We start from the raw sequence: 27,218 nt of genomic DNA on the forward strand, positions 1-27,218 counted from the left end.
CACCATCTGCCTGTAAATCATACATTCCCAGTGACATCTTTGCTAACTGCGCTGATTTTTTTTTTTTTTTTCCACATAGTCCTAGGCTTTTTCTCTTCCTTCTTCAGGTTTGGCTCCTTCCGGTCTGTGCTCCTACGTGAAACCTGAGCAACATTAAGGCTTTCAGGGCTTTTCTTGGTCTTTCCTTAAAAAGACTTGGTAAATTTGCATGTCTTATAAATCACTTTCTTCTTTTGTTTTCTTTTTAATTAAAAATAGATGCTATTAAATACATCTATTTCTATCTTCTGCCCTTTGCAGTCTCCTTTTGACATTTTAATTTAATTTGACAGCTTAATTCAAGAAAATTATTGGCAAATGCCCATGAACCTCACTCTCATTGGGTCTACTTTATATTAGTGATTTTGACATATCATTAAGTAATACCCATTGATAACACCTTAATCAGTAAGCTTTTAGGACCATGTAATTTGGTCCAGTTTTTTTATTCGTTTGACTGGGCTTTATAAATAAAGAATTTACATAATAATATAAGTATTATGATAAGTATATTATGATAATAATAACTGTTATTTTATATACATAAACAGTCTACCCTCCATGTACAGATGTCTATACACATCTGTCTTTACAGAGAGATACATAAACATAAGCTGGGTAACATACTCATCCTCAGGCTGTCTAAGCAGTCAGTACAACCCAAATGGCTGTCAAAGTTCAAACTTATTGTTCCTGTATATAATTCTAAAATGTAATAATGTTCCATTCAAATCACTTTTTTAGGTGATTGGGATATTAATAATCCTTCATCTTCCAATGTGATCTATGATGAACAGTCACCATTTCCCCCATCTTTACATTCTGCTTCCATATTTGAAGAGTGTCACGTACCAGTAATTGAAGAATCTCTAACGAGAGTTCAGATATGTGAAAAGGCAGAAGAATTAAAGGACACTATACCTGAAAAGAATAGCACTTTATATGAAAATCAGCCTGAAATAAAGCATCAGTCTCTTCTCCAGAAAAATGTGAACAAGAGGGATTCAACCAATAGTCCTGGGCACCGGAACAAGAAAAATCTGAAAATAGAAAATGGTGTTACACAAAGAGGTAGATCTGCTAGTCCCCAAAAGCCAGCTAATCGTCAGTTAGAGGAACACATGGAAAAAAATCCAAGGCCTCTAAAAAATGACCCCAGAAGGCAACCCAGAGATCGATCACTGAGCCCTAGGAAAGGGGAGAATAAAAGTTGTCCGATTAACACCAAGGCAGGTTCTGAACAGAACCAGTGCAGAAAAAGCAGAGGACGATCTTCTAGCCCAAAGAAGCAGCAAAAACTTGAAGAAGGCAAAGACCCAGCAAATGCTAGCGCCAAGTTATTAGAGGGTGAGAGTCGAAGATTAGCGGGCCACGCTGGCGACAATACTGAACAGATCCCAGATGGGAAGGAAAAATCAGGTGTCATCAGGAAAGAGCTGAAGCAGAGTCCACTGGAAAAAAATAGAACAAGGTCTCCAGAGAAAAAAAGCAAGAGAATGGATGAAAAGTCTCTTCCATCCAAAAAGAAGGGTAACACTGCAGGTGGGGTAGGGTCTGAAAATGAAAGAGGAAGGCAGGCAACCTCGGGAGAAACGCGCCCTGGTAAAGACAAAATTGGAGAAAATGGCCAACTATCAGAAAAAAAGCTGAAGCAGGAACCTGAAGATGATCACAAAGGGAAAGATCTAGAGGCGGCTGACAAACGCAAAGAAGGTGGAAGGGTCAAACCTGAGAGTAGCTCTCCAGTTAAGAAAGCACCCATAACTCCAGGGCCCTGGAAAGTGCCAAGTGCAAAGAAAGTCACAGGCACTGCTGGTGTGGCCGAGAAACGGCTGTGACCGTTGGTGAAAACCAAATTGAAAGAGCACTTTACCCCCTTCCCCACCTCAAAAGATTTTTTTTTTGCCCCCCTTCAAGAAGTCAAATACTTAGATACATTTTAATTTGAGCATCGAGCTACCTAAGCTGCATGAAGGGCCTTTAGGATTGCTAAGAACCAGCCTTCCCTGGCTGCCCTCCCTCACACTCAGGAAGGAGCTGCATCTAGGCACTCCTCTGACATGATCTGCTCAGGCTGCCTGGCTCGTCTTCATGAGTGTCTGAACAAATGATATATGTTGATATTAACGTGGTCACAACTCACACTGTATTTGTGCCAAGTTACCTGCTGTATCATATCTGTTTTATCTTTCTCATTCAGATATTTTCACAGTAATGAAAAAAGTTAGGTTTGGCTTGGAAGTTGATGTTCTCAAATAGCATGTTGCATGTTTACAGAGAGAAATATTTGAGTCCTTGAAGAAGAGATTGTTAGCTCATCATTAAAGACGGCAGTTGCCTCTTGTAACAGCTACCAATGATGTCCCAATTTAAAAATGAAACTCCAAAACATCACTACTGTAAAAAAAAAAAAAAAAAAAGGTCAGATATTAATGCTTTCTCATGACTTTAATTTGGATGGACAGGTGTTCCAAATAACTGTTAAAGATATTACCTACATAAATTGAATGTTCAAAATGAGGAAGTTCTCTAAGCAAGAGTTCACCTCCTATCCAACCCTGATGTAGTTACAGCATCTCAGGTCACCCTTATCCCTCCCCCTCCCAGCAAAAAAGCATGTGGAAATACTGCTTATTAAGCTTTTCAAAGAAAACTAGCAACTATCTATTTCTGGATATTTGGGTTGTATCTATTACTAAAGTCATTAGTCTTTAAAACATAATATATATTTGAAGAGTCAAATATTAGATTGTGCAAAAGATGTCATTATGAAACCAGTTTCATAGTCTATTACCAGATAAAGTACCAGCTCATCTGGCAGATATGCAAGTTCAGGCGTTTCAAAGAACCTGTGTGGCCAGCAAGTCAGGGCATATATGGTAAACAGTATGTGCTGGGTCCTAATTTTAACTTTTAGCTGCATTAACATACTTTAAAACAAAAAAGGGAGACTAAGTGTTTGCTTGATTTGTGAAACTTTTCAGAGTTCTTTTTAAAAAGTCTAAAGATGTTTGCTGGAAGTTAGAGATGAGTTTAACTCCAAAAAATAGACCCAAGTTTTTCAGTCCCCTGAAGCAGCATTCAGTAGCATCTAAAAATACAGGCACACTCTCAGAATAAGACGCTCATGGAGTGTTTGAACACACTTTTTCTGTCACCCTGAGTTCATCTTGTTGTGAAACACATTACGTCCAGGCCCTTCCCTCTACGAGTCTGACTGTGAAACTCTTTAATGTAACAACTGTATCAGCCCCTGTAGATAACACATGCTTCCCAGAGTGAGCCTTCTGAAATCCCCTTTCATCCAGAACTATATTCACCATCTATTGTAACTACTTGAATAGAGCAAAGTTAGGAGGCTTGATAAATGCTAAGAATTTAGTACCACAGAAATGATTTATTTTCCCTATAGTCCACAATTAGTGACAAAAAATCCTATTTTTATTGTTAACTGTGACATAAATTTGATGTCATATGTTGTCAGTTTGATGTGGCTCTTCCTAAGTAACTTGTCACTGTACTGATTATATACTGACTTAGCAATGTGGCCTTGGAATGCTGAGCAAAATATGGATGTACTGGTTGTAAATGTTTATATATGTACAGTACCTTTATATATACATGAGGTTCTGATTAGAGAAAGAGATCTGTAAATTGCTCGTTATTTTTTATATAGATATTAAAAAAAAAAAAAAAACAGTTCATGGCCTGCATTTTTTGGACCGTCAGCTTTGTTTAATGTGGTTTTCTGTTTGTGGAGCTAGTTCCCATCATGGTCTGAATCCTCGAATAGATCTTGTCCCAAGTAACAAACCATTAAAAATTGTACAATCACATACCTGTAATCCCAGCAACTCAAGAGGCTGAGGATCACAAGTTCAAAGCCAGCATCAGCAACTTAGCGAGGCCCTGAGCAACTTAGTCAGATCTTGCCTCAAAATAAAAAAATTTTAAAAAGGGATGGGGATATGACTCAGTAGTTAAACACCCCTGGGTTCAATCCCCAATACAAAAAAAAAAAAAAGCAAAAGAAGATTCTTATAACATGACTTTTCCTGTACAGTTAAACTTATCCATACATACAATGTGTGTTAAATAATGTTATGTCCATTTTTCAAATTTCATTGTAAAGAATATAGATAGCTTTATATAAATAATTTGCTACTAACATACCCTTTGTTATACTATCAGGGAGAAAATACAGCTTGTTTCTTTAGATTCAGTTACTAGATATTTGTGAGTCCAGTTTCATCACACTATGGCCATTCACATTAGCCTTGTGGGTCTTACTTAACTTACTTTTAGAATGAACTGTTTTGATTTCATTTAACCCTTAGTATGCAAAATGCCTTAAACCTGCTTCAATACCCTGGTTAACTTAATACTCTTGAGGAGAAAAATTCTACCTGCCATTGCATGAACTCACACTAAAATAAAACCTAATATCCTAGTTCCCAGCCCCCACCCCAGGACTTGTCACAGCAAAATAGTCTTGTCCTACTGGTCACCCAGGCAGAGGAGTCTTGGCATCTCCCGGTGACACCAGATGGCTAAGATCTACAGTCCTATAGCACTGTCTTTTCATATAGTCACATCCATCCTCTGAATCAAGGCAGCTCTGAACAGGTTCAACTTCTATTTCAGGTATCCTGGACTCAGAAAAGCATTTGGCATTTTATTTTTTACTCAAGACTATCTTGCTGTTAAAAAAAGTGAATAGCTGGGCTGGAGTTGTAGCTCAGCAGTAGAGCGCTTGCCTAGCACGTGCAAGGCCCTGGGTTCGATCCTCAGCACCACATAAAAATAAATAAATAAAATAAAGGTATTGTATCCAACTACAGCTAAAAAATAAATATATTTTTTAAAAAGCGAATAGCTGAACATGCCTGTAATCCCAGTGACTTGGGAGGCTGAGGCCAGCCTGAGCAACTTACTTAGACACTGTTTCAAAGCAAAATTTAGCTGTAGCTCAGTGGTAGAGCACCCCTGGGTTCATTGCCCAGAACCAACACCAAAAAAGCAAGGAGACTACAGATTAAACTGTATGGCATTCTGCCTACTGACTTCCCACAAATATATGTTTGAAACCTTAGCCCGTAATGTGCTCTTGGACTAAGGAACACTGGCATAAACACAGACTTGTTACAAAATGTGACATTCCAGTTTGATATGAGGAATACATCAAATTTACTTCATACATATTCAAGGCATGCTCCAATGCCTAAAAGCTATCTCTGCTTTTTAAACAGTAATAGGTATGTTTATTTATTTAGGTAGCTCTTCCATTATACTGGTAAGAGTTTATCAGCAATATAATGACTTATTTAAGGTATTCCATAATTGAACAAAATCTAGAATCTTTAGTTAGCTAAATTAGTTTAAGAATTCCACTAACAGATATGTTTTCAGTGTTGCTATACAAGTAGCATTAAGTATAAAAAGAGAATATGAAGTCTTACAAAGAGTTGGATGGAATTCAACAGAAAACTCAGTCTTACTTACACTATGAAAACATAGCCAAGTACTTTAATTTAGCATTAATCTATTTTAACAAAAAATTCTGTGGGTGTCTATTTTATAATATTTACAATAAAACCACACAGAACAATTAACAAATTCACAAACAAGAAGCTTTTTCTGTCCTTAGTAAAGGACGACCATTTGTCAACTTGGATAACACCTGCAGCTTATGGGCTCAGAATATTCTGAGGAGAGGTACAGAATCATTGCACACTCAAGACATTTAAACTACATCATTCAACATGGGCACCAATAACTGTAAGAAGCAAAAGGTAAAATTACTAGACAATACATATATAATTAGATTAAGCTCCACTTCTTAATATTCCCCAACAACACAGTACCTTTTGGAGCAAGACCTGTCTGGCCTATTATGAGTGTTGATCTAAAAATTTTCAAAAATGCATTTAGTTGATTTTCTTGAAGGATTATTTTTACAGTACAGAGATCTACTTGCTTCTAAATATAGTGAGCCAGAAGTAAAGACAAACCCATACATTTAAACTTTGTGAAACATCCTGGCATTTATAATTTTCCACCTAGGCCTGAAAGTCAAGAAAACCATACTCCAGTTAGGCAAGTATTTGGTCATTCAACTTCTCAAGTGTTTACGTTATACATGGGCCAGAGTTGTACTTGGGAAGTATGTAGATCAGACCTCCATGACAACTGTAGGAAGGATAGTTTTCCCCACTACAAAAGCAGATTGAAATATTAAATTGATAGGCATTTTTCTTACACTTTTATGGTTATTTCTATTCCAATTAAATATTTGAATAATTTAACATAATTTTAGCTTTACATCTTGGTTTACTTTCTCAGTAACGTAAATATTACCAAAATCTCATCCCTTTTGGATTCAAAAGCACCAGTTTCTAGAAATTATATAGGGATAAATTAAACACTAAGGATAGGAGAACCATGAATTATAACTCTTCCATTATAACAGAAAAAAAAAGTCACATGAATGGTAACAGACGAGAGGTCTGTTGTTCATTCATCCTGTACATGTTTACTGAGCACCTCTATCCTGAGGTCATGTGTGTTCTGGGAACCTAGGAGTGAACAAGAAAAAATCCCTGCTTTCAAGGGGTTTACACTTTAGTGAAAAAGACACACACAAGCAGGCAAAAAGAAATGATAAAGACCATGAAAAGGAAATGGACAGGGTGATACAACTGATAACGGCCCACTGTTGTCAGAAGGAGTTGTGAGTTGAGAATTGCAAGTTCACAGCCAGCCTCTGCAACTTTAGCAAGGCCCTAAGCAACTTAACAAGATCTGGTTTTAAAATAAAAAAGGGTAGGGATATGGCTCAGTGGTAAAACATCCCTGGGTTCAATCCCCAATACAAAAGAAAAAAACTTTCAAAAGTCTAACAGTGAGAAAGAACTTGGTGTATTACGTTGTGGTGGTCATGAGCTAGGTAGGCTCTTGGGAAGTGAAGGAGGATGGAGACCCAGATCTATAAGCATGACACTTGAGGTAGATAAAAAGCCTTCAGCATATGCGCATAACAGATGAACTAGAACAAAACCATAATCAATTGAAATGTCAACAGATTCAAAGATTTACATAATATGCCTGCATCTGACTTGCAGCTAGACTACTTAACCAAAAAGAACATTGTGAACCCCAAATATCAAATGAGTGTCATGGGATTTAATTTTCAAAGAAGCTTTCCTGAGAACCTGTACATTTCTTGCCAGGAAAATCATACATATAATCAGAGAGCTCAATCCTGGGCACAGCACTGAGAGGTGAGGGCCATACACATCCAGCCTTTGGGGTAAGTTTACCTTTGATGTTCTTAAATGTGCCTCGCTTCCGACACATCCAGGAATTCTTTTCAACTGTGTAAGTTAAGCAGGCCAAGTGGAGGTGCCACTGCCCCCTTGAAAGAACATCATCTGACCCCTGTCCTTTGACATAGGTAAAGAGAAGTGAGGCTGTAAATGAAGGGGCATCAAGTTGGTCGAGAAGCAGGCCTAATAGAGAAGGGCCTTGGAGGCAACCACACAGAAGCCAGGAAAGGTTTAAATAGGAATGATGGAAATATATTTCCATGTTTTAAGCTCGATCATGCTGGGGAGAACTGACTGTAGCAGGTAATAATGGCAGCAGACCAGGTGAGTGTAAAGGAGGTTTAACCTAGTCGAGGTGGGCATGCCAAGTGACTCCACTTGGATCAGGTAAGGAGCCTTTGACTTGAGCAATTGGGTAAACTTTGTATCACTTAAGGTGGAGAAAACATTTGCTCTCCTCCTTAAAACAGCTGAAACAAATGTGAAGAAATGAATATTGGACACAGGCAATACAGGGTAATGGAATTAAGGTGCACCCTGTGATTGCTCCAGATAACTGCCTAGTGGCAGCTGGGAAAGGGAGGACCCAAACAGAAGCTCGTAGGCTTGCCGAGCTGAGGAAACAGAACTGAGAATGTGGGCCAGGGTGGCTGAGGAGGAGCACCAGAAAGCAGCAGCTTCAGCTGGAGGAGAGCGCCCCAGGGACATGCAGAGAGATCCTTTCAGGTCCTAGCTGAGGATGGACCAGCCTGAGCACCTGGGGAAGTACCCAGAGACAGAGACAGAATTGCCCCAAAGGAGAGCAGGCAGGAAAGTGGCTGAAGCTCACACAATACATGTTCCCACGGCCAAAGTGGAAAAGACCTCATAACGAACAGTATGAGGTACAATACTCAGAAAGATACTGCCTCAGCATGGAGAAAGGTAGCCCTAAAGACCGTGTGGCCCACCTAACAAAGCTTATAAAAGCAAGCCTTGAAATGATGAAGCTGTTTCCAATAACTGCTTGTGAAAATATAAAACATGAAAACTATAAACCCAAAGATTCAGTAAGTCCAACAAACCTAAACAAAAATCATGAAGAAAACTATACCAGATACACATTACAATTAAATTGTACAAATTCAATAGTAAAAAAATAAAAATCTGGGGTTGGGGATGTGGCTCAAGCGGTGACGCGCTTACCTGGCATACGCGGGGGCGCTGGGTTCAATCCTCAGCGCCACATAAAATAAAGATGTTGTATCCACCAAAAACTGAAAAATAAATATTAAAAAATTCTCTCTCTCTCTCTTCTCTCTTTAAAAAAATAAAAAAATAAAAACCTGAACAGTTTTTAAAAAATGAACAGAAATAAAAGTGATTTTTAAAACACAAAATTACAAAATGAAGCAAACTTCTCAGAAATGACAAAATGCAGGAAGCAAGGAATCAACCCCATTTTTAAATCTAGAATTTTATACTCAGCAAAAATATTTTTTTAAAAATTTTTTAGATGTATGGACCTTTATTTTATTCGTTTGTTTATATGTGGTGCTGAGAATCGAACCCAGTGCCTCACACATGCCAGGCAAGCGCTCTGCCACTGAACCACAGCCTCAGACCCCCCAAAATATACTTTCAATGTAAAGATTCAAACTATTTCTCAACAGAGTGACCCTATATACTTTGGTTATTTTCAAAATGACAGTAAACCATTCGTAGATTCTAGATGATGAGACCAATGTTTCAGAAGATGTAGAACCTTTTTGAGAAGAATGGATTGGGCTTGGGGAAGAGGGGAACCATGAATAGGTAAGAATAGAACCAGCAGAAAATTGTTAAAAAAAAAAAAAAAAAAAAAAACAAAGAATATCAACATACACGAGGGTAGTGGCAGTGGGAAGGGAGAAAAGTGAACTGACCAGAAAAATATCCAAAAGATAATTATGCAGACTTGGTGAGTGAATGTGAGGTTTGGGCAAGAAATCAAGAGTGATTCCCAAGTTTCTGACATGATTAACTATTAATTACATACAATTCACCCACCTGAAAAATAACTGAAACCAGTCACATACCACCAAAATCATAGCTAAAGGAACCCACAAGAGGAAACTACTATAATTCACTATGCAAAAGTTGCAGATTAAAATAGCAAATTTTTTGGTAGGGGAAAAAGATGAAAGCATCAGCTTTATTCATCTGAAATCTGTACTGAGCTCAGTCTTGAATTGAAGACAATTATTCTTTTTCCCCAGGGAAAATAGTAAAGCCAGAGTTTCTATGAACTGTCTGTTGAAGTACCTCTACAGAACAGTTCCTTCTACAGAAAAATCACTATAGAGCTTCACCATGAAAAAAATTACAACTCCCCTGAGCATTCAAAATGGCTGCAAATAGTTGGTGATCCACTTCTAGTTCATCAACCTTGCTTCATGTTTCTATTGTCAAAGTGAGATGTTAGAAGAACTTTAGTAATAACAAACGTCTACTGTGGATTTACTAAGTGCTAAATTCTTTACATCATGCTAAGAACCTTACAGGATAATCTCATTTAACCGTAACAACCCTATTAGGTAGTTATTATATTTAACAGGTGAGGAAATTGAAATACAAAGAGGTTAATTTGCCCCAGATTATGACGCTAATAATCATCAGGACCAAGGATTTGAACCCAGAAAGAGGATTTAAACCCAGAAAGATCTGACCTCAATCCCTGAACTCTTGAGAAATTTATCTTGAAGCCTCACACAGATCCCCCTGCATATAGAATATGTGTAACTGATACACTGATGGTAAATTAGTACATGCTTTACGTGTAATAATCAAGTTTCACAAAACCTCATCATTAAAATGTTCAGGCTTTCGATCTGCTTCAAAAGAGTCTTCAAAGCAGGTAACTTAATGAACAAGAATGCTGAAGTTTTCATTAACATGTGTATATGCACCTGTATGTACTAGGGGGCACTGATAAGAGAATCTTCAGCATCAAAGGCATGGCTTGTTGATTACAGACACCCAAAACCTGAAATTGTACTGACAGCTGGACATGTTAAGCTGCACAAGATTAGCACAGAAACCAGGTTGGATGGACATGGATGAATGCACGAACTTACATTTCTCATACTAAAGTTTACCAACAGCTTTTCACCAACAGCTACAGTTATTAGGATTAATTCAGAATCATAAGCTAATTAAAAATTTCTCCACAATTGAGTAGAAGCTGTCAGTTCAAATGTTTTTTTTTTTTTTCAACCACAAAAGAAAGCCTAGAAACCAAAATTCTCCAGTAAAGTTCTTTTATTTGGATTCAACCTAAAATAGTTAGTTTGTTCTCTGTGATAGAGAAATCTCCAATTCTATAGACGGTAATAGAAAAGTACTGAATTTGCATATTTCCAGTAAAAGATATTTGCTTCATGCTTTGGGCATCTACATAGTTACCCAAAAGACTCTATCCAGTAAATTTAACTATCACAGTACTGAAGTGCCCAGAATGAATTGCCTAACTTAGGAAACTGCCCTTGTGTTACCATAACACACACAGTCTTTAGTTTGCTGACTATTCCTATTGTTTGAAAACCATGAGAGTGCAGGTGCTCAGCACGCACACACAGGCAGAAAGGACTTGTTCCTCCGGGAACACCCTTTGTTAGATTGGGCAGAGCTGAGAGCACCTGTGCTTGTGGCCACGCAGGTGGGTGTTGAACTGGCTTCTGCAGTCATCTGTTTCCTTGATGGGTGAGTACTGATGCCTGCCAGGAGAGAGTCCTGGCACGTGACTCAGCTTATGACTTAATTTTCCACAGCTGAAAAAAGAAAAGCACCGAAAAAGGTAGTTTTAAGACAGATGGGATGTAGAGGTTTACTCACTGACTAGGAACCAAGAACCTTAAAAATATCAACTCTGGCAACAGCAACCATAGAACATCATAGTGAAAAACTATTAAAAATTCCAGGATTAAAAATGGAACACTACAGCCAGGCACAGTGGTGCACACATGTAATCCCAGCAGCTCAGGAGGCTGAGGCAGGAGGAACACAAGTTCAAAGCCAACCTCAGCAACTTATTGAGGCCCTAAGCAGCTCAGTGAGACTCTGTCTCTAAATAAAATATAAAACAGGGCTGGGGATGTGGCTCAGTGGTCGAGTGCCCCTGAGTTCAATCCCCAGTACCAAAAGAAAAAAAAATAATAATAATGACACACCGTAGTCATGTGTTGTTGGTTCTCATTCATTCTACCTCTGTATATCTCCCTCAATCAGAAGCCCATTACCTAGCCCATGCTATTAAAGTAACATTAAACTTGAGGTTTGGATCAGACAATAGTTGTAAAACGAGGAAACCTAAGCTGAGAAGCCTGCGGGCCGCCGAGCAGAGTGCCTGTTGCTTTACCTCAAGAGCTCTCCTGGTGCTGCAAGCACAGGAGTACACACAGCGCTGCTAAGGCACAGCCAGAACGCTCTAATAAAAGAAGTGAAATAAAACTCAGACAGCTCCCTGAAGGAAAAAAAGACTAAGGTGCTGCAGAGCGGAGGCCATACTTACTCTTATGTTAAACCCTAGAAGGTCACTTATAACTCCTGAGACAGCAGAAAGGATGACGACTCTTGTGATATTGTAGATTAAGGGATTCATTGTCAGTCCATAGAGTCTGAATGGCGTGTCCAGCTCCTAAAAAAACATGCAAGAATCTGAAATAAGACAGTTTTTCAAAGGCCATCAGTGATTTCTTGCTGGTTTCTGAGTCTCAGGTGAGGGAGACTGCTTCAGGACATCTCTTCTTAGTATTTAAAAGCTACCCTCAAGAAATCCAGAGTCTACTTTTACCTACTTTTCTACAACCTAAGCTTTTTAAGGTTGATTGGAGCAATGTGTCATTCATGAGGGAAAAAAAAGTAATTTAAAAAATATGACAGACATCAGTAGTCATCAGAACCTGGGTAATAACACTGGAAACTTTTTCTTATACACTTATTAACCCCAACATCAAGTTGTCATTTTGAATCTAGCCTGTACCTATTTGTTGTTAGGGTCTTTTCTAAGAAGTATTGATTTAATTCATTAATCAAAAACAAGCTTAATTCACTTTATTTTTCTTATATAAAACACTATGTGGTGGCCACAACTGGAGCCCGGGTCCTTTGTGCAGACTCTGGTGTGGGCCTGGAGGCCTTGGTGGAGAATTCCTGATAGACGGGTAAACACCCATCTTCCCAGAGGTCAGGAATGGGACAGCTGAGGATCTTCCACACAGCATCAAGGGTGGCCCTGTGAAGTGTGCCAGGGTGACAGTGCAGCCCCTGACCCTGCAGCCCCTGCAGGGATGGACACCAGTCGTTGGCAGCAGCTTTGGGGGCATCGAGGCCCTGACAATGCTAGCACCTCTGGGAGCAGGGATGAGGCCGCTGACAGGGGCACAGCAGCCAGTGCCCTCGCAAGGGCATCTGGAGGCTTGCTACCTTGTTCCTCCAGCAGCCTCGCCCCACAAGGATGACAGAGAACTTGACCATGTTGATAACCTCCCTGGAGCACCAACACCCAGCCAACATGGCTAATTCAGTCCCTGATGGTAATAACCTGGTCTGCAGGCCAGCGTGGGTCTGCTTTTACACAGGCAAAACTTCATCTGTCAGAGATGTCCCCAGAAAAAAGTCAATGACCTCTGATTCTGCAGACAGGGAAGAGAGGCAGATCAGAGCTCCTCTGTGAACATGTGCTGCTTGTTTTCCACCATGTGGCCCAATGTAGTGATGGCGAGTCACTCTTTTCCTTCAGTCCTGCCTCCAGAAGCTCTGGCCCTGACCTCCACCTTGACCCTTGACACCTTGGCTCCAGGGCACCTCACCATTTGCTGTTTCTCAGAGAACAAGCCGACTTAATTTAAATTGTAGTCAAATCATCTCATAAGATAGTACTTACTTTTAACAACTTGGTGGACAGCTTTAATACGTTGTTTACTAGAGTGAGCTGCTCTTTCTTATTTGGCTTTTTTTCCATTTTAAGATATAAATTAATCTAAGGGAAGGAATAGAGAATATGATAAATTTCACAGAAAGGATACGTATATATTATACTGCATAAAATCTGGCAGATTTTGAGGGCCATGTTTTCAAGTAAAATGAATTTTACTTGAAAAATTGCAACTATTTCTACAGAAAACATATGTCATGTACCCTAGCCCCCATCCCTAATCAGTGGCCCTTTGGCAAAGAAAACCTACTTAATAAAGAAAATACCAGTAATGATGAAGCAATTTAAATATCAAAACAATGAAAATATTTAAATTAATTTTAATTATCATGAAGACTCCTTGAATTCAAAAACTATTTTATTAATCTCAGTACCCCCTAAATGATTTAATATCCTCATTAAACATTGTAGAAAGAAAGAAAATAGCTGCTTTTAACTTGCTAATTCCTTTTTTTTTTTTCTTAGAGAAAGAAATCTCCACTATGATTCTAAGGCAACAAAAAAACTAATGATTCCAAATGTTTTTACTTAACAAGTTTATAAATAAGCTTGAAATTAAAATCCAAGTTAAAAAGAAATCACCTTATACTACTCTGTATTTACAAGAAACATTTCTCAATCTTATTATATATATCACATACTGAAAAATACACATTTTCCAAACACTGCAATGATGTATTCTATAGCTGATAAAGAAATTCAAAAGATTTAACAGGTTAAATGATAAGTAATCTACAGATCCAAGCCGGGCATGGTGGCACATTCCTGTAATCCCAGCAGCTCAGAAGGCTGAGGCAGGAGGATCACAAGTTCAAAGCCAGCCTCAGCAAAAGCGAGGCACTAAGCAACTCAATGAGACTCTTGTCTCTAAATAAATAGGGGACGTGGCTTAGTAGTCGAGTGCCCCTTAGTTCAATTCCAGGTACCCAAAAAGATAAACAAATAAATTCCAACACTAGATATAGAGTATGAGATTAAGAGCAAGCTCCAAGCCATGCCCCTTGGCACAGGTCTATAATCCCAGCTCTAGAGAGGCTGAGGCAAAAGAATCTCAAATTCAAGGCCAGCCTCAGCAGCTTAGTAAGACCATCTCAAAATACAAAGGGCTAGAGATGTAGCTCAGTGGTAAATAGCCCTTGGGGGGGGGGGGGAGCATGCTCCATTACTACCAGTAAAATACCTTTATAGTATACAAAGTATTTTCAATCCCTTAGATTATAATTCTCACAATCATGGGGGTGTGAAGGGAAGATGTTATATTATATCCATTATATAAAGATTATACAATTACAGAGCAGCAAAGTGACTTGTGAGATCATACAGCTAGAAAGTCAGATAGTGATCCAACCCTGAATCTGCAGCATAAATTTTACAGTGCATTATGCCATCTCTAACCACTGAGCAAAACTGAAAAGACCATCAATACCTGTTCAGTAAGTAATATGGAAACATTGCTGTATTTCTTATTGGTTTCAGACCCCAGTGAGGCCAGGCGCAGTAAAAAAAGTAATAAAGCTGTTTCCCAAATCAAAAACTCCCAGTTATAAGCATCGTTTAGGAAAGTTTTATGTCCTTGGAGAACCTATAAAAAGACCCAAGAAAAGTTCAGTTTTTAATTTGTCTTAAAATCATATAATTACTCCTTTTTTAATTTTAAAACATTTTAAAGAGTTCAATATTTTAATACTTAGAATTCATTATTTCAATCCTCATAAAGTATTTTCTATTTAACTAACCATATATATTTCTTTAAATTTTCCTAGATACTTTTCCTTTTCATGAAAGACAGCAAGGGTCTAACAGTAGCAAAGGAGAAAAACATAATACAGTAGGTAAAACAAGACAGATGCATTTGCAGCTACCTTAACCACCATTGCCCACTCACAAGTATTTGGTAACCATTGTTCAAAGTATTAAATCTGCATTATGTCTAATGAGCTCCCCAAAATGTGTGATCCATCACACTGGTATTACTAAGAAATCCTAAGAATCAGTTCTGCATTCCAAATAATAGCAGCAGAATCTGTAATTTATTGGGTGCCTATAATGTGTCGGGTTGTTTGTTTTTCTTTTGTTTTTATAGTGCTGGGGATGAAACCCAGGCCTTGTTCATGCTGGGCAAGCACTCTGTCACTGAGCTGCATCCCAAGCCCTTATACATCAAGTTTTCTGATGAAAGCTTTATTGTTTTTAAAATTTCTTTTAAAAGTAATTTACCCAAGTAAGTCCAAGGCAAAATAATTTATTGAAAAGTATACAGAGAACTCAGAGAAATTAAATGCAAGCTTTTGAAAGAGAGGAAGTCACCCAGCAGCTGCCCTCTCCATCTTTCCCCGCTTAGAACCAGTCAAGCTCCCATCTACACCTCTTGACCAATTCCATGGCCTTACAAGACTCGTGTTTTCTGCTTCCCCATTAACTCTGGCTTAAGCCAACTTTGGAAACTTTTTTTGTCTGGCACCTTACCCACGGACCCCTTCTGACCTTTATTCTCCAAAATCCATCACTGATATCTCAGGTTCTTAGCTCTAATTTCCAAAACAAAGAATACATTTAGCTCAGTCTGGGTCAGGCTCATCCATGACAATTAGTTGTAACTAGAAGGAGGAAAGTAACAACTAGTAGCAAAATATGCCTACCTGTTCAGAAAAGTTACACTATTTGTTGCACAACAATAGATAATTAATATACAAATCATTACCAAACTGCTACAAAATCAAACGTGAAGAAAAATTATTAAAATAAGCCAGAGAAAAAGAACATTTATTTTTAAAGACCAGCAATAAGGCTAACAACTTTCAGCACACATATAATCCCAGCAGCTCAGAAAACTGAAACAGAAAGATTGCAAGTTCAAGGCCAGCCTCAGCAACTTCAAGCAATCTCAAGAACCTGTCTCGTAATGGGCTGGGAATGTAGCTCAGTAGCTCAGGGGTAAGGTGCCCCTGGATTCAATCCCCAGTACAAAAAAACAACAACAACAAAAAACTAACTAAAAAAAAAACTGACAGCTAACTTGTCAAGATAAAATAAGGAAATTAGAAGATAGGGAATCCTAAAAACACAGGAAGAAACTAATTGGCAACCTATAATCCTTTCCCAGTAAGTAATATCCTTCAAAAATGAAAGTGATAAAAGATATTTCAAATAAGCAATAACAGCTCATCACCAGCACACTAGTACTAAAATAAATTGCAAAGAAGTTATTCATGGAGGAAGAAAATAATCCTAGAGGAACACAGAAATATAAGAAGTAATGAAAACAATAAATATGTGAGTATATAAATTGACTACATGAAAAAAAAGTAATCACATTTTTGGGGTTTAAAATATATATAAAATTAAAATAATGGACAATAATACAAAAGATGAAGGAGTAAATGATATAAAGTATTCCAAGGTTTAGCACTATCAAGGAAGCTATAATTAATCATTTTATTAGACTCATTTTATTAGACTCCAATAAATTAATCTCATATTACTAAACATTAATACATTAATGGAGAGAATTAAATGGAATATTAAGGAATATTTGATTAGTAAAAAGATGACAAGAGGGGAGAAAAAGGAAAATTAACAGGTGGATCAAACAGATACCAAATAGTATCTGTAGTCACAGTAATTATGTTAAGTTTTAATGGGCCACATACATCCAAACACTGTGAGGCTGGATTAAGACAAAAGCAACCAGAAAAGAAAATGCTAATCATAGAGACACACACCTAGAATGTGAGACTCCCAAAATGAACGTAGATAGGTAAAAAATATAAAATATAAAACAACCAAAACACAGCTGATGTAGTTAATACCAAATCAAGCAGAAACATTAGAAATGGAGACATTCTGTAGGGTCACAGAAGGAAAAAAAAAAAAAAAAGGAAATGCCTAACACTTTTCCAGATTAAAGAGGCTGCAGAGACGTGACAACTAAATGCAATATGTACCTCTGAATTGGATCCTGGATTCAGGAAAACTCAATAGTAAAAAGAACATCTATAAATAGGACATAAACAGCAATCCACAAATAAGATGGCTAATAATTCTAAATCTGGATATACCCATTACAGCCTCAAAGTACATAAAGCAAAAATGGACAGGAATAAAAGGAAAACCAGACAGACAAATCCACAACGAATCATAGTTGACCTGAACATACCTCTACTGACAGACGATAGAAGAAGCAAACCAAAAAATGAGTAAGGACACAGACAATGTGAGCAATACAACTAAAACTTGGGCTGAAGGACTAAAGGACTTCAAAATCACCTGTATACTCATTTCAAAAAAACTAGAAAAATTAACAAGTATCCAAAATCACAAAAGATGTGGACATATTTAAAAATGTATACTTAAATACAGGATGACCTGGTTTAAAAAAGAAAATGAACCCTATAATAGAATTTCCATTTTTCATTAAAGCAGATATGAAACCTTTACCTGGGCACAACAAATGAAAGCAATTGAAAGTGTCAGTAAGAAGACGGAAGATACAACCACATCAACTGAACGCTGTGGACCCCGTCTCTGTGGAGAAAGACACATGGTAATGTTTTAGATTACTGTCAGACAGCCACAGCCCTCACAACATTAAAACTCTGAATTTTACCACATAAGTTTCTTTTTGTTTTTGTTTTTCCAAGATTTGTGATTGTTTTTAATTATCTTAAATTTTACAGTCACATAATTTGCAAATTTGCACTGATGTTATATATCCTTTACTTTAATCTTTCCATTTAATGAGTTGGCAAAAAGCACTACTACCAACCACATATACACAGATGTTCCACAGTATTGTGTTTTTGAATAATTGTTTAAAGACACCCTAAATTATAACTTAGTCTTAGAAAGTAAAGAATTAAAAAGTAAAGTCTACATTGCTATTGCACTGTGCTGACTTCAAAGCATCTGAACTTACAGATCAACTATAAAATGTGAGAAGTATTAAATATTCTTTATTTAACATTATACATAAACCACACTAAAATGCCTTTCCATAAGGAAAAGATAGCATTTTAGTTACAGGGAATTCTAATTAAATTGGCATGGTCAACAAAAATATACAGTAGACACTGCTTCCAACATAAGAAGTTTCTGACACAGGATTTTTAATATACTTTGGGCATCATCAATTCAAACAATGAAACCCATACCTTCCCATACCAAGAGGTTAACTGATTCATTCACACAATTTTAGTTGTATTATATCCCCAAAAGTCAAAAAGATATGCAATATTTATTACTCTTCCCTAGGAAACTTAAATTTTCTCTTCCTTTTCTGAGTCTTTTTTTTACCCCCAGCAGTTTCACCAACACATCCATCCAACTTGCTACCCAGAAAGTCTTGGCTACTGATATAATCTGTTCAATACCCAGAACTATACTGCCCAAGGAGCTGCTGCTAGAAACTTAAATGAATACATTCTCTTGTGTATTCCTGCATATATTCTATTGTTAATCAAATAAAACTCACCTTTAGATAGGAACGCAGTGATAGCCATATTTTAATGTTCTCCACCTTTTTAAGTCTGAAATGAGGTATTTCGTATTTCCTAGCTTTCCTGGCAGAAGTAATATGGCTGAAGAGTTTTGCAAATAAAAATCTCTATAGGAGGTTAAAAAAATCAGAGTGAAATATACAAATATATCTCTGCATGCATATTTATATAAGTGTCAACAATATTTTTGAAATCTTTAAATGTTAAAAAGAATGAAATTTTTATCGTGACCACTAAGATGGGCAATGAAAAAACATCATTAATAGCTCAATTACCCTGTCTCATTCAAAGCACATTATATAACAAAATACCACTGTATAAATTGGTATACTCTTGACATTCACAAGGAATATTCTTTGGAGACTATTGGTAAATCCTCAACTTCACAAACTCAAGTGTTTGCACATTATTCTGGCTTATTTCCAAATAGTATTTCCATACAAAAATCACATTTCTTGTGCATATCACCAATATACTAACTCCTAAGTCCACAACTATAAACTGTCAATAACACAAACGTTAAACCCACATATACCAAAATCAAGAGAACAAATCTCAGTGGAATATCACACACAAAAACAAAGGTATGAAATTTTATGTACTTGTTCACTGACCTGTTTATATGTTCTCTCTGCCACACACATCATGAAAAAAAACATCCAAGTAAGACACAATCTTTCAAAAAAATTAATTATAGACAAAACAACAATAGGTGTAACAGGTGGTGCTCCACAAAAGAGAGTCAAGATCTCCTCAGCTGAAATGGACTTCAGTTGGTCAAAGCTCTTCTCATGGAAAAGTCGATGTAAAAAAGGAAAAAATGCTAATCCAATGGTGACGACATTCCCCAGCATTTGATAACCTACTCCTTGCTGATATGCATTAACCTGGAAATTAATTTAACACTCCATTATTATTGCATAGTGAAATGAAGTTATGAAGTATTTATCAAATGCTATTTAAAACAAAAATACTTCAAAGAAGTACAAATAAAAATGGAATACATTTGGGCTAGGGAATGTAAACCCACTGGCATAGCACATGCTGAGCATGCATGAGGTCCTGGTTCAATCCCCAGCACCAAACAAAACAAAACCAGACATGGATTTACAACTTATTACCAATTAGGCTCAAATGAGATAAGGAATATTTGTAGAGCACACCTGAACAACTGATCATGCTGAGAACATGTAACAAATTAAAAACTACTACCATGCTGGGCACAGCAGCACACACCTATAATCCCAGCCACTCGGCAGGCTGAGGCAGGAGGATCATGAGTTCAAAGCCAGCCTCAACAACTTAGTGAAGCCCTAAGCAACTTAGTGAGATCCTGCCTTGAAATAAAATACAAAAAGGGCTGGGAATGTGGCAAAAAAGGTTAAACACTTCTGGGTTAAATCACCAGTACTAAAAATAAATAAATAAATAAATAAAATAAAAACTACCACCAAGTAAAGACTGACTACAAAATTAAAACTATATATCTGTGTTTCAAAAGCAGAGTCACAAGGCTGGGGTTACAGTTCAAAGGCAGAGTGCTTGCCTAGAATGTATGAGGCCCTGGATTTAATCCCAGCATCACAAAAGAAACAACAAAAAAGACCACTCATATTGTTTTATCACTAAGTAGATTCCTATGAAATAGCTGACCCCTAAGTAGTTTTTCTTGAGAATTTATTTTCTCTTACCCTGCTCATGATGATGCCACTTATTTCCAATACAGACATATCCATCTTCTTGCACTCATTTCCTTCCCAGATTATTGCACTAACTCGATCAGAGGCAGGACTTGAGTTCTGAAGCCAGAATAAATGGTTCTGGGAAGAAAAATATAAAATTGTTTCCAACCACTCCTCCTGTCATTAGTTTTTCTTACCCTCGGTCCAGCTCCCAGGCTATACTCAGCAATGGTCAGACTCATCAGTCTATCTTCTCTTACAGAGCTCATCACTTGAATAACCACCTATATGATGAAGATTTCTAGTTATGTTTTCTTTACTAAACCATTTTTTTGTCTGGGGGAGGCTAATTGTCTTCTATAATGAGGAGTGGTAGGATTCCTCGACTTCCAGGTTGCTTCCCTCTCTAGAGGTACGCCAGTGAGGCAGACCTTAATGCATTCAAGGGTTGCGAAGGAAGAAGGATGTCTAGAGCAACCAGATTACAGTGGGAGCAGCAGTAAGTACAGTAGGGGAGGTGCTAGGAGCCTTACAGACCGCAGGAATAACTGAGGACTCAAGCCTTTCTCTGGTCTAACCAGGACACAGAAAAGCACAAAGCACTTGAGCTCAAAAGGAGACAGCCACAAAGAAAACAGACCCCATCCTCCTCTGTCGGAGCATGTCCTGTTCTCCGGTACCAGCTCAAGCACAGTTTTATCAATTCGGTCCTCTCAATGATCACGCACCTTACTAATTTTGCCCTTCTTCAAAATTAAAAATGCTTATCGTCTTTATGAGATAAATTAGCATCTAATTATTCAATGCTTTTATAGCATCCTCTACTTATTTCCTATATAATCACTGTGTCCCCAAACTAAAATATAAGTTTCCAGAAATGGACCACATGGTATATTTGTTCTCTGTCATGATGCTTAGCATAATGCTGATTAGCATGTATTGATTTTATTCATTGATTCATTGATTTATCCAACAAATATTTATTAAGCACTTACTATGTAACTCTGGATACAACAGAGAACAAGATGCATGTCCTTGCTATTGAGAAGCATATGGGCTTTTGAAGGAGACATAATTAAAGTCCCTTTAACAGGATGGTAAAGAAAGGAAAGAGTAAGGAAAGGTTTCCTGAAGAGATGTGTCATTCCCGTCAAGACCTGCCTGAAAAACAAAAAAAAGAGTGGGTGCAGTGGCACATGTCTGTAATTCCAGTTTCTCAGGAGGCTGAGGCAGAAGGATCCCAAATTCAAGGCCAGCCTCAGCAACTTAGTGAGTCTGTCTCAAAATAAAAAATAAACAGGGCTGGAAATATAGCTCAAGGGACGAGTGCACCTGGATTTACTCCCCAATACTGAAAAAAAAAAAAAAGGAAAAAAAATTAAAAAGAGTGAGTTCAGGAATGGGTATTAAAGAATAACGTATCCCAAGAAAAGAAAAGCCATATGTGTAAAGGACAAAAGCACACAAGAGCAGGAATGTATCAGAAATGGAGAAGAGTTCAGTTGAGTTAAGGAACACCATGAGAGGGCTGGGGCTGGAGCTCAGTGGTAGAGTGCTTACCTCGCACATGTGAGGCACTGGATTTGATCCTCAGCGCCACAGAAAAATAAACAAATAAATAAGACAAAGGTATCGTGTCCACCTACATCTAAGAAAAAACATTTTAAAAAAAAAGGAACACCATGTTAAGAGCAGAGAGGGTTAGAGATCAGACTATATTAGAATAAATAAAGGACAGAAACCTAAAAAGAATAAAAAAGGATTTTAAGGAAAGTGGCGTTATTAGATCTGAATTTCAGAAGCATCACTGGCTGTAATGAGGAAAATGAAAGAAAGGGGGATGCGGGCAGCTAGAGAAGCTGCTACGAGGATGGAGATGAGAGAACAGGTGGACGCAAGCGCACAGATATTCAGATGGTCAGACCTGAGGTGACTGATCACGGGTGCAGACAGTGGGATCTAGAATGTCTCTGAGGCTTTGCTTTGGGTAGTTCAGAAACACAAGGGGAGGAAAAAAAAGAGTTTGTGGGTGGGAACTGGGAAATGATGAATTCTTTCTGACATAGTTGAGTTTATCTCTCACAATTATTCTTTGATGTGTCTTAGACACTATGTGCTACTACTGAGGGTCCATGTGATTTAGATGAGCCTTTAGAATAAATGTGCAGAACATTTACAGTCAAACTGATAGAAAGCTTAGAAAAAGCAAGATTTCAATGAATGCTATTTCTGGTTAGATTTTTAAAAATTGTACACATTTAATGAAGTGAATTTTTTGCTTATTTGTTTCCAGTACTGGGAATTGAATTCAGGGGTGCTCTACCACTAAGCTATGTCTCCAGCCCTTTTTATTTTTTAACTTTAAGACAGAGTCTCACTAAGCTACTGAGATTGATCAAAAACTTGCAATCCTCCTCACTTAGTCACCCAAGTCACAGGAATTATAGAGGTGTAACACTGTGCCCAGCTTGAAGCAGGATTTGGGGGGTTGTATTGGGCAGGGGCCGTGGGTAGAGAAGGACAGAATGTGTGTAATCTAAATCAATGGTATCTTAGGATCAAGAAAATTCAATAATTAAACAAATGTATATCTATCATCCACTACTATTTGCTAGGCAATGTGAAAACATTAAGGCAAAAGAACAACAAAATTAAGAAGTATAACCACTATCATTAAACATCTGAAAGGGTGAGCTGAAAACCTCTTCCTGACCATTCATCTATCCAGCAGTGGCACAGGCTGACTCAGGACATAACAAGCATCCAGCTCCAGATGTTTTAAGCAGAGTCTGACTGTCCATCCGATAGGGATGTTCATAACAATACCAACATTTATTGGGTTGTACTCTTGCCAGGCACTGTGCCAAGCACTTTATCTCACAATATTCCTAAGAAGTAAGAACTATTGGGCTGGGGATGTGGCTCAAGCGGTAGCGCGCTCGCCTGCCATGCGTGCGGCCCGGGTTCAATCCTCAGCACCACATACAAACAAGGATGTTGTGTCCGCCGAAAACTAAAAAATAAATATTCAAATTCCCTCTCTCTCTCTCTCTTTAAAAAAAAAAAAAAAAAAAAAAAGAACTATTATCACCATGTGACAAATGGTAGAAAAAAATATTTTTCTACAGATGTGGGATGAATGCCTGGATTGAATATCTTCTAAGAGCGTTCTCAAATTTGAGAATTATTTGATTTTATGATTAATATAAAACCTGAAATTAAAAGCACCTCTTGATTTATGCATTACTAGAGAAGCAAATGATGCCATTTCCTAATAATTCATATCTATTATTATAATGTTTTTGAAAATATAGCATAAGGCAGACATGCTGATCAAACAACCCTTCTTATATAAATTGAATATTAACAATCACTAAAAGGAAAATGATAAAAACTGAGTTTGGGGCAACTGTAAAGTATTTTCCTTGAGTTTTCATCCCAACACCATCATGTTTAAGCTGTGTTCAATTTCCAAACTGGGTATTACAGTATAAGATTACTCTGAAGTTAAGTGAGACTATGCAGTGCCTGACACATGGTAAGCACCTTATAAACATCAGTTATTATGATTGCTGCTTTCACACACCTGCTGGAAAACATCTTCTTTGGGGTCACGTTTGGTCCCTGAGTGAAGGGTGTTCACATGGGCCCCCTCACTGTCACTGGTGACAGATGACCGACACTCTGGGCCATGCAGCAGGTCATCCCATAACATATCCTCAGTCTCTGAGTCATGGCGGGTGCTTTCTGAGTCTCTTCTTGACAAGTTGAGGCTCCGAGAGCCACCACTCACACCAGATCTAGAGCACTTAAAATGAGAATTAAAAAAAATTTTTTTTCATTCATTTTTAAAAACAATCATATATCTGAAATAAAGTTAAAACAAGTTATCTATGGCAATGGTTATCAAGCTTCCATGAGCCGATTGCCATATATTCATTTACTCACAAGGATTCATATAATACATTTTAACATTTCAGTGTTAAAACTCTGATGACCCAGTAAGCAGGACCTTAAAAGAACTCATTACCAAAGAAGTCATTACCAAGTCATAGGACTGTTCAACTCAGTCATCCTGTGGTGGGAATGACTCCTGTGTGCACACCCAGTGGGCCTGCCCGATGGGGTTGGCTGAGCCTTTTGACACACTTGGTATCCCCTACTCTAATCATCATAAGCTTAACTGTAGACCTAGTCATGTCCAGGGGACAATCTCAACATGTTAAAAGCATAATCGAGCAGAGGAAAGCAGATGATGCCACTCTCCTGCAGTTATAAACATAAATGAGAGGTTTTTCCATGAGCCCAATTGTCTTGTCCATCAAAAGAAAAAAAAAAAAAAAAACACATCACCATCTACTCTGCTCACCTCTGAAATCATATTCCAAATATCCCTATTAGCTTCCTTGATGAAAATTGTTTCACTGCTCTTATCTTTCTTTGAGAAAGGAAAGAGATCCTTTCTCAAAAATCTGACCTTAACAGTGTTGACCCCACTTAAGAATAAACTTCACATTCCAAAAAAATACTAAGTAATCTCATCACATAGGGATTGAGTAACCTCTTTTTGAGCATCATCATGATGCTTTTTAAATTAGACTCAAAGTGAAAAAGAATGCATTCTCTTTCTAGGGGTGAATAGTCATCTAAAAGTCACTAGATAAATCGGTGGATAATTAGAAATGGGGGAAGGTTAGGCACACATAAAAACTACTTTAAGGCAACCCACAAAAAAGGAAATGAATAATTATTACACACAAGAATACACCTCGAGTTCTGATCTCTCGAAGGATGCTTTACCTGGCTGAAGGCTGCTGATTCAAATTCTGATTCAGCCACACTATCTGAATCTCGTACTATATGACACCACCTTGCAGTGGTTTTCTTTACCTACAAAAAAATCAAACCAACAAACAACTAGAAAACATGTTAAACACCTTGTTACTACTCAATGATTTAGGAATAAACTCCTTTACTTTTTTTATGAGCAAAAATTAAAATTACCTGAGAGTTTAAGTGCTTTGAAAGTATTGATTTTCTATTCTTAACTTCACAGCCATTGTCACTTGAGGCCCCTTCCACACTCCTCCGCAACAGTATCATCTGTGTCCGTGCTTCTTCACCATCCTCCTCGCTTGACAGATCATCTGAAATCCCATTACCCAAACGCCTGTAAGCCTCCTACAAAGAGAACAGCAATGCCTTCACAGGGGACAGCCCGAAAGACACTAGTAAGTTGCACATGCAAAAACAAAAAACGTGTATCAACTACCAAGCAGTAAAAGTAAACAAACCAGAACTAAACAGCCTAGACAATGAGGCAGTGCTGAGCCGTAGTTAGAATGCAAGATCAGGTCAAACTCCAAGCCCCAGTCCCAGCTCTTCCGCTTACTAGCTACATACCTCTGGGACTCAGTTTTCTCATCTGAAAAGTAATGATAATAAAAGCACCTATCTCACAGGGTTACTGAAAAAAGGGAAGTAAAGCGCTTAGAACAAGGCTAAGCTGTAGCAATGGCTCAATAGATATTAGACTAAATGCCACAGTCTAAAAGACAAGAAAACAATTCAAGATTGTAGAGTAAGCGTAGTTAGTTATAGACACAGTGCAAACCACCTACTCCTACACCTAGAAAGCAGTTTCCCAAGCCCTCACTATACAATCACTGCCTCTCTGGAATATGACACAGCAACCTCTTCACTATTCTGTTCATTAAATCAATATTTTCTTTCTCATAACCTGTGGTTTTACCACTTGTTAGGACAAACTTACAAACCTATTAGTGTCTATTTTGTATCATTAGCAAAGTCTAAGAATACGAATATCTTACACAGGGAAAAAAAGATTTTGTTATACCCATCTAGATCTTACCCTACGGCACTTGTCTCCATCTGCCAATTTTGTTTTCTCTCTTGTTTGCCACATTTTCATATCTGGTCGACACTGTCTCTTCTTCATGATAGGATGGAGACAACTGGCATCATTGTCATTGTCGGTCTCAGTTCCTTTGTTAGGTATTAATTTTACCCTTTTAATCCTATTTTTAAAAGGCAAAAAAGGGGGGCTGGGGATATAGCTCAGTTGGTAGAGTGCTTGTCTCACATGCACAAGGCCCTGGGTTCAATCCCCAGCACCACACACACATACACAAAAAGAGGGAAAAAAGGTTACTAACCACTTTTCTTTTTTTTAAGAGAGAGAGAGCGAGAGAGAGAGAAAATTTTTTTAATATGTATTTTTTAATTTTTGGCGGACACAACATCTTTGTATGTGGTGCTGAGGATCGAACCCAGGCCACACGCATGCCAGGCAAGCACGCTACCGCTTGAGCCACATCCCCAGCCCTACTAACTACTTTTCTGAGAGTAACATAATTCATTAAATCACTTTCTTCCTAGGAGAACAATGTTACTTTGGAAACTAAAAAAAAAATCATAAAATATATTTTCTAGCTTTCAAAGGGTATAAAATAACCAACTATTCACTCAGAGACACAGAAAATATGAATCTCTTCATGGCAACGGAGAAGTATATACTTTTAGTTTTGCTAGGAAGTAGGTGCACAGTCCTCTCCACTTATCCTTCTAAACACAATGCCACCTCCTACCTCACATTGCCTGTTAATGCTTCATAGAAGATTTGTCTCTTTTATGTTCATTTTTAGAAAAACCACCCAGGCTTCAAAACCCAGAGACTCAATTCCCTCATCACTTCTGCTAACTG

The 27,218-nt window shown here is 37.8% G+C and overlaps 2 protein-coding genes across 7 annotated transcripts in view; one reads left to right on the plus strand and one right to left on the minus strand.

The window, feature by feature from the left end:
- The window catches only part of Magi3 (membrane associated guanylate kinase, WW and PDZ domain containing 3), a 233,731-nt gene extending 230,040 nt beyond the window's left edge, over window positions 1–3,691 (plus strand). Inside the window, exons 21-22 of one of the 2 annotated variants that reach the window (XM_026394188.2) lie at window positions 108–198; window positions 784–868. In XM_026394188.2, coding sequence (XP_026249973.1) covers window positions 108–157 — 50 coding nt within the window. In that variant the 3' untranslated portion in view covers window positions 158–198; window positions 784–868. Of the gene's footprint in view, window positions 1–107; window positions 199–783 lie in introns of both variants that reach the window. The other variant, XM_026394189.2, reaches the window with a different exon arrangement.
- A 6,942-nt stretch (window positions 3,692–10,633) lies between these two features.
- Phtf1 (putative homeodomain transcription factor 1) overlaps window positions 10,634–27,218 on the minus strand; it is a 36,574-nt gene continuing 19,989 nt past the window's right edge. For 4 of the 5 annotated variants that reach the window (XM_026394190.2, XM_026394192.2, XM_026394191.2 and 1 more), the window contains 12 exons: window positions 26,367–26,532; window positions 25,499–25,675; window positions 25,295–25,384; window positions 24,081–24,302; window positions 20,504–20,632; window positions 19,427–19,699; window positions 18,788–18,919; window positions 17,755–17,841; window positions 14,744–14,899; window positions 13,267–13,362; window positions 11,893–12,018; window positions 10,634–11,152 (listed from right to left, as the gene is read on the minus strand). In XM_026394190.2, coding sequence (XP_026249975.1) covers window positions 11,132–11,152; window positions 11,893–12,018; window positions 13,267–13,362; window positions 14,744–14,899; window positions 17,755–17,841; window positions 18,788–18,919; window positions 19,427–19,699; window positions 20,504–20,632; window positions 24,081–24,302; window positions 25,295–25,384; window positions 25,499–25,675; window positions 26,367–26,532 — 1,675 coding nt within the window. In that variant the 3' untranslated portion in view covers window positions 10,634–11,131. Of the gene's footprint in view, window positions 11,153–11,892; window positions 12,019–13,266; window positions 13,363–14,743; window positions 14,900–17,754; window positions 17,842–18,787; window positions 18,920–19,426; window positions 19,700–20,503; window positions 20,633–24,080; window positions 24,303–25,294; window positions 25,385–25,498; window positions 25,676–26,366; window positions 26,533–27,218 lie in introns of those variants that run through there. The other variant, XM_026394194.2, reaches the window with a different exon arrangement.

The sequence above is a fragment of the Urocitellus parryii genome, chromosome 11, assembly GCF_045843805.1.
Source record: "Urocitellus parryii isolate mUroPar1 chromosome 11, mUroPar1.hap1, whole genome shotgun sequence".
Taxonomy (NCBI): domain Eukaryota; kingdom Metazoa; phylum Chordata; class Mammalia; order Rodentia; family Sciuridae; genus Urocitellus; species Urocitellus parryii.